Source organism: Primulina huaijiensis, chromosome 6, assembly GCF_012295235.1.
Source record: "Primulina huaijiensis isolate GDHJ02 chromosome 6, ASM1229523v2, whole genome shotgun sequence".
NCBI lineage: Eukaryota > Viridiplantae > Streptophyta > Magnoliopsida > Lamiales > Gesneriaceae > Primulina > Primulina huaijiensis.
In genome coordinates, this window is record NC_133311.1 from 9253166 (window position 1) to 9259790 (window position 6625).

The 6625-nt window shown below is 33.7% G+C and overlaps 1 protein-coding gene across 1 annotated transcript; it reads right to left on the bottom strand.

Annotated features, from left to right (window-relative positions):
• Nucleotides 1–3786: 3786 nt before the first annotated feature.
• Nucleotides 3787–6093, bottom strand: LOC140978656 (mediator of RNA polymerase II transcription subunit 22a-like). The gene is made up of 3 exons (XM_073443852.1): nucleotides 5671–6093; nucleotides 4368–4433; nucleotides 3787–4232 (listed from the first exon to the last, which is right to left on the bottom strand). Exons 1-3 carry the CDS (start codon nucleotides 5830–5832, stop codon nucleotides 3993–3995), a joined length of 468 nt encoding a protein of 155 aa, XP_073299953.1. The 5' UTR covers nucleotides 5833–6093; the 3' UTR covers nucleotides 3787–3992.
• Nucleotides 6094–6625: the final 532 nt, after the last annotated feature.

Consider the following 6625-nt stretch of genomic DNA (forward strand, 5'->3'; position numbering starts at 1 on the left):
AGTAAAAGGAAATGATTACATAAGGTAGGATATGATCAAAGATGATAATATACATTTTATTTTTGAAATAAAATCAAATTATCTAATTAAAATAAAAGATGATAATATATATTTTATTTTTGAAATAAAATCAAATTATCTTAATTAAAATAAAATCTAATTAATTAAATAATAGTATATATACATAATATAGGGATTGGCCTTGGGAAGCAATTCATTCAAACTTTCAAATTGAGATTTGAGATTTGAGGCCGAAAATTTTATTCTTCGTGTATTCAAACAATCTATATATCATTGAGAATCTGGTTTCGTTGCGATATCAGATTTTTTGTTCGTGTAAATCGGATAGTTGTCTATTGTCTATTATTCGTGGTAGATACATTCATTGATGGACCAGATGTCAGAGTGGGACAAGACTGGAGTATCCACGACTTAGGTCGTGCGGTAATATCTTTTCGTACATTAAATTTATTAAATGCATGTTTTATTTATTAGTAAAAGACGATTGGCAATCATCTGTTAGATTGATAGATCAAAAAATTTTAAATTCCGTTGCGTTTTCGATGCGAGTTTCGGAGAATCCTAACACTTACTTCAGTCAAACCACAAGTTCAAGTTAGACCTGGCCATGGTTCAGACTGGACCCGGACCAGGACCCGCCTAGACCATGGTCAACAGGTCTATTTACCGGGTCAACGATAAACTGAATAGCGGTGAATTATTTTAATCATGTCACTCTCATCGACGGACTCATTTCTTTCTTCAGAAGATATGTGCCCGGTTCCTAAGCTTTCTTTTAAAAATTTGAGGGAAAAAAAAACTGAACCAAAACAAGTTTATCAATAAAATCTATCCGTTTAAAATCAAATAAAATCTAGCCGCTTAAAATCAAATAACTTACAAAACCAAACCTAAATTTTCGGTTTTGTTTGAATAATCAAATTTTAAACTTTGTTTTTTTAAGTAAAATATTTTGATTAATTTTTAATATAATTTGAAAATTATGAATTAGCTCTCATAAATAAACTAACGGTTAGAGTAGATGTCATGTAAGACAATTGTTGGCTAGGAAATTTATTGACTCAGTTGTAATAAACAATCTTTATTTTAATATAATTCATTATTTCATGGTTTGTTATTTCTTTATGTGTATACTCATGTGATTAACATAGATAAAGACCTTGATTATACTTTAATACAAATGAATCGTAATTCGATGTTGAAACTCATTTGTAAACACTGTATAATCTAAATTCATTCCTAGTCGATTCAACCGCCTAAAACGTGGATAAAAGTCGCTTGATCTCGAGACTAGCATATGTGATGTTGTGTACCGCGTTTCTTGGTAAGGACATAGAGATGTCCAAACATGCAGATGGGTAGTAATATGATGATTATACCGAACTATCCTCCCTCGGACTTTCCAAGTGGTTATCATTCACCGACAGGATAAGTCCGTGGTTATGATTGTACATCATTAGTCCTTACGACCCGGGACAACACTGAGACTCTATATGCTAGGGTTGTGCTTTGACTCGTTTACCGATTCCAAGAGGGTCATCAAATGGCGAGATTGGGTACATTTACGACACATATAGGAACCAGTGCATTGTAGTCGGGAATTCACCGCTCATCTACGGGTGTGAATATCCTATGTGATCTGATGAAATAATAGTGCGTGGAATCTCTGGCCAGAGTATGAGATGTACGCTAGAGAAGGAGTTCTCCAATTGTACATGCGATGCCACTATTTAATCTCAAAGATGTGTCACATAGTTATCGAATTATTTCCAACCCTCGATGAACCAATGGTTACAGATTCGATCGGGATATATGAGATGAAAGGATCATACTGTACGTTAATCATAATCGACTGATTCTTGCAGGCACTATCAGTGATACATAGGGAATCATAGGGCGATGCTACTAGACTCTTTTACCATGATTCGATAGGTTTAATCAGAAATATGATTTCTGACATTCTCATTATCAATAGTTGATACATAGAATGAGGCAAATTGGGGTAAGCCGGATAAAAGATTATGTCCTGGATCACAAAGAGATGTGAACCCACGGCTAGCTGTATCCCTGAACCATTGCGGGTCACACAAGCACTGGTTTACTTGTTCTCGTTGAGATAATGAATTCAATGAGTTGAATTTATAATAAATAAGTTTGATATGATCAATCGATAAGCTTATAAATAAGGTTATAAAAGCTTATAGAAATTTTGAGAGCATGACTGCTAAAACAATCAAAGGGAGTGCACTGCCTTATTTAGACATTGATGATCTCCAAATTAAATTGTGCATCATAATAACAAACAAGTTGAAATTATCACATCGATGATATTTGATCACCGATCAGGATTATGATGAGATTAATGTAATTGGAGCATGAATAATGGGCTTGTAAGAGTATAAGTCCATCATGCTAATTTATTAAAATTCAAAAGGGTTTTAATAATTAAATTATATTTTAATTGAGTTAAAATATAGCTCATTAAGTTTTTATAAAATATGATATTGATTTATGTAATATTGAAATATTCATGATACCATAATTTTAGTCACTTACACACAAAGCATAATAAATTAATGCATGATAATAAAAAATATATGTATTAAAATCGAGATTGGCATTGATATGACATATATTTAGAACCTTTAATTAACCTAATTAATCTAATTAATTAAGTAAATTAATGATAAATATTATAATGATTTTGATTCCTATTTTGAATAAAGGCATCCGAAAGTTTTTTGCACGAACAACATTACTTTCGGCTATTTCAAAAGGTTTCGGTGGTTGCTCTATAAAATCCCAAATTTTTGCAAGAAAAATTCGGTTTACAGTATTGAGTCGATTTCTTCTTCGTGTTTTATCTCTACGCAAAATATCTTTTACACTTTCTAGTGTAACTTGGAAGAGGAATAAATATTACAGTCGTGGATCGGATTAGTAGATCGAAGAATGTTCGTAAGAATTTACAACAAGAGCTACGTCCGCTAATACCGTAGTAATTGGAGCCGAGTGAATTAATTCACTAAAATTATATTACTAAACATCCTTTGTAAGTTTATTTTATTTAAACCATACGAGTGTCCAAAGAATATTTTGAATGTCAAAATAAAATTTTAAAACTTTCGCTGTATTTTAGACACGAGAAAGACGAGATCCCAACACTAGCATCTATATACAAATGCATAGTACATGTATTAACAATGTAATATATGGGAATGACATCACAAATTTAATATAGAAAGTAAGATTCTTCAAAATATTTTACTTTAACCTCATAATAAACTCTACAATCATCCGTTATTAAATATATATCAACAAACATATATTGAAATATAGAGCAGAGAGGTAAATAAATTTTTAGAAAATAAAATCAATTACAACTAATAAAAAGTTTAATTTTAAACAAGTCTATTGTATAATATCGATTTGGTTTGATATTCTCTTTTATCTGAACTTTAAATGAAACAACTTTATTTGGTTTGATTGACTTTAGAACCCGGTCTGAACCATGGTAAACTAAAAATTAATCAAACCATTGGATTGATTCAATTTCTGCTTACCGTGGCTATGCGCCAATTTTGTTACGATTTGTTAAGAAAGTCGATTTGGTTCATTAATATTTTGGGTCGACTCGCCGTATTGTTTGATTTTGTATGTAAAATTATTGTACCCGAATATGTTCAAGTACATTATCTTCAGCTACACTCGAATCAAAATTATTTTCAAACCAATATTAATCAATTTTGGCAGATACATTCAAAATTAAACGAGCTAAAAGATTCGAACTGTAGACTCTGATTTATTTGCACCCTGATTAATATCAGTCAGATAGATTCAAGATAGAAACCATTTTATCCTCACTGCACTCTTAATATAATACAAAATCAAAGCAAGTTTTGCATAACAAGTATGTGTTCTACTGAATCAATTTTCAACAACCTAATCCCAGAAAATCTATCCATCTTACTTCACAGTTCTTGACCCATGACGGATCTCAGGATCGAGGAATAGTAATGGGATTCAAGCTCCTTAAGGCTAGCTGCTGCCACCTCTCCAATTTCAGCCAACATCCCATTTGTAGTTTCCGCAAGTTTATTGTACTCATCTGTTCTCTGGTCTACATGGTCGTTGAGAGACGCGAATCCGGAAAATATTGCTGTCTGCTTTAATTCGGACACCAACTTAAGCAAAGAGTCAGCTGCTTGAACCTGTTATTTAACAGAAATACTTGGTAATCCAAAAGGCAAAACTTGATAGAGTCGTTTCATAGAGACAGTAGAATTAGCAGGAAAAAACGGATAGAAAATGTTGTGGATATAAGCTAACTAAAATCTAAAACCCACAATTCTCGCAGCACGCATCTCCATCATGAAAGATTCTTGAGAATTTTGAACCGGAGCATCATTAACCTAAAAGATGAGAAGCACCATCAGATGTACTCAATCTTTTAAAAAATCATTAGTTAACCGAGGAATATGAGCTGGATAAGCAATGTGCAGAATCATGGCACAATTTTATAGGATGAATTTCATACAAGATGTCTAGCGGATTTAATAAAAACAATCTATCGCAGTTTCCAATGTAAGATCAAACTAATGCCGTTGTATATACAAGATGTCATTCTATGTTATTGTAATTAAGTTTGATCAGCACATATCACCGAAAACCCAAATCCAAAAATGAAACTACGTTTTGAAGGATTTCAGATATTATTTGATAATATGCTCACTATAACCTCCTTGAGAGATTGATGCCTACGAACGACTTTCACCCATCTAAGGTATAGGGTGCAAGCATCTTAATTCCATCATCAGCCAATCATGTGAAAATGGAACACGTAACCGATGTTGTCCTGATGGTAACCCTTTTTTAGTTCTCTCCATCCCGCTAAAGTTGACCTTCGACGACAGGACTAGCACTAATACTAAGCCATAGGCCAAAGAGCAAAACCCGAGACCAAAAGCCTAGTCAACTTGGTGGGAGAACCCCTTATATTTATTTTTCGGTTCCATGTTTTATCATGGGGCTGATGTTGGATGTAGCATGCATCAAATGGAATTCCCTGGTTAGATAGTATTCATTTCTCTATAAATCTATCTTCATCTATTCTTCAACTGCACAGTGTATCTTCACAATAGTCATCAAGGAACTTATAACAAGAGAAAAAAGAACAAAACAAAAAAGAAAGGATGAAAAAAAAGACTCAAATTAAGGCTCTTGACGGTCAAAGAACAAACTTGTTTTGAAGAAGTAAAACATCCAACAAATCATTTATGAGACATAGCTCTGCTTTTTATGAGTCACGCCAAACAAACTCTGATTGAGCAAGCTCAGCTTTCAATCAATGTTATGCACTAATGCTGGACTCGTCGAAGAGTCGGAAATCATGGATCATAGCACTCCCCAGTCAATCTGGTCCTAAAAGTCCAACACTACTACTTTTATCATGCCTATTATGAAGCATACTCTAACAACGGAAAAACCAAGATGCACAACGAAATCAAAACAATTGCAACTCTATGATTTCAGATTAATTAAAGTTTCATACATCATACATATTTCCCATATTGTAATCCTAAACTATATAAATATTCCAATACACACAGCCTTAAAAAAAAGCTAAAGAAGAAAGGATTTCAAGAGTACCCGAGCCACGTTAACGAGGTACGCGAAATTCTCCACAAGATTTCCAACATCCGCATCCACCCTTTGAAGAAGTGCTTTCTGCTTTTGGGCCGCCGCCGCAGACGCAGCGGCAGTGGGTCCACCGCCACCAGCGACGCCTCCTATGCCTGCTCCTTTATTCATTGTCTAGTATTGAAATCAAACTACCCTTTTCCTTGAATTGAGGGGAGAAGATCGACTAGAAAAAGCCAGAGAAACAAATATAAGCTAAACCCAGTTCAGAATCAATCAGTAATTCACTCACATAGGGAAAAATCCCAGAAGCTTATCACCGAAAATCGTCACAGAAACTGAACAAACTTCGAGCTTATCGAGGGAAAAGCGAGTAAAAATGAGAAAATAGGTGAACTTTCAACCCGATTTCCCCCAACTTTTTGAAGTTTTGCGATTTGGTCCTTACGTTGAATTTATTTACAGTATTCACCACACAGTTGAAACTATTTTAATAAGTACCGTAGGGCGTTGTATGTCTCATAGGATTATGGAGTGATTAGATTTTATTTCATTCTTAATCCATCATTTCTCTTGTTTTTTGCAAAATCAAATATCATCTCATCCTTTACATAATTTACAATTTACTATTTCTTTTTCATGAGACGTCGGTGACAATGTCACGTGTGTGATGATTTTTCTCGTGCTCAACAACATAGATTATGATGGATTTTTTCCATCTTATCTTCATTTTTATTAACCTACACAGACATCTTACACTCATATCTTTACTCGTGAATTTGAACGGCACTTTGGGAGATACTGCACTGCTCTAAAGAAAATGGAATAGCAACCAACAACACAAGTTAAATCAGCTTCTTTCTTCTAAAGAAAATTGTGCTATTTTGTTATTTAAAGTTGTAGAAAACTATTTTCTAACACATGTTTTCCAGCGCTGGATGCATTCCTCCGATATTTGACACAA

Bases quoted from the DNA above. Each gene is read 5' to 3' on its own strand.
- LOC140978656 (XM_073443852.1), bottom strand. From the start codon at position 5,832: ATGAATAAAGGAGCAGGCATAGGAGGCGTCGCTGGTGGCGGTGGACCC. The intron at 4,434-5,670 runs GTACTCTTGAAA...CTCATCTTTTAG, and splicing joins ACCTCGTTAACGTGGCTCGG to GTTAATGATGCTCCGGTTCA. The intron at 4,233-4,367 runs GTGGGTTTTAGA...GTTAAATAACAG, and splicing joins AGATGCGTGCTGCGAGAATT to GTTCAAGCAGCTGACTCTTT.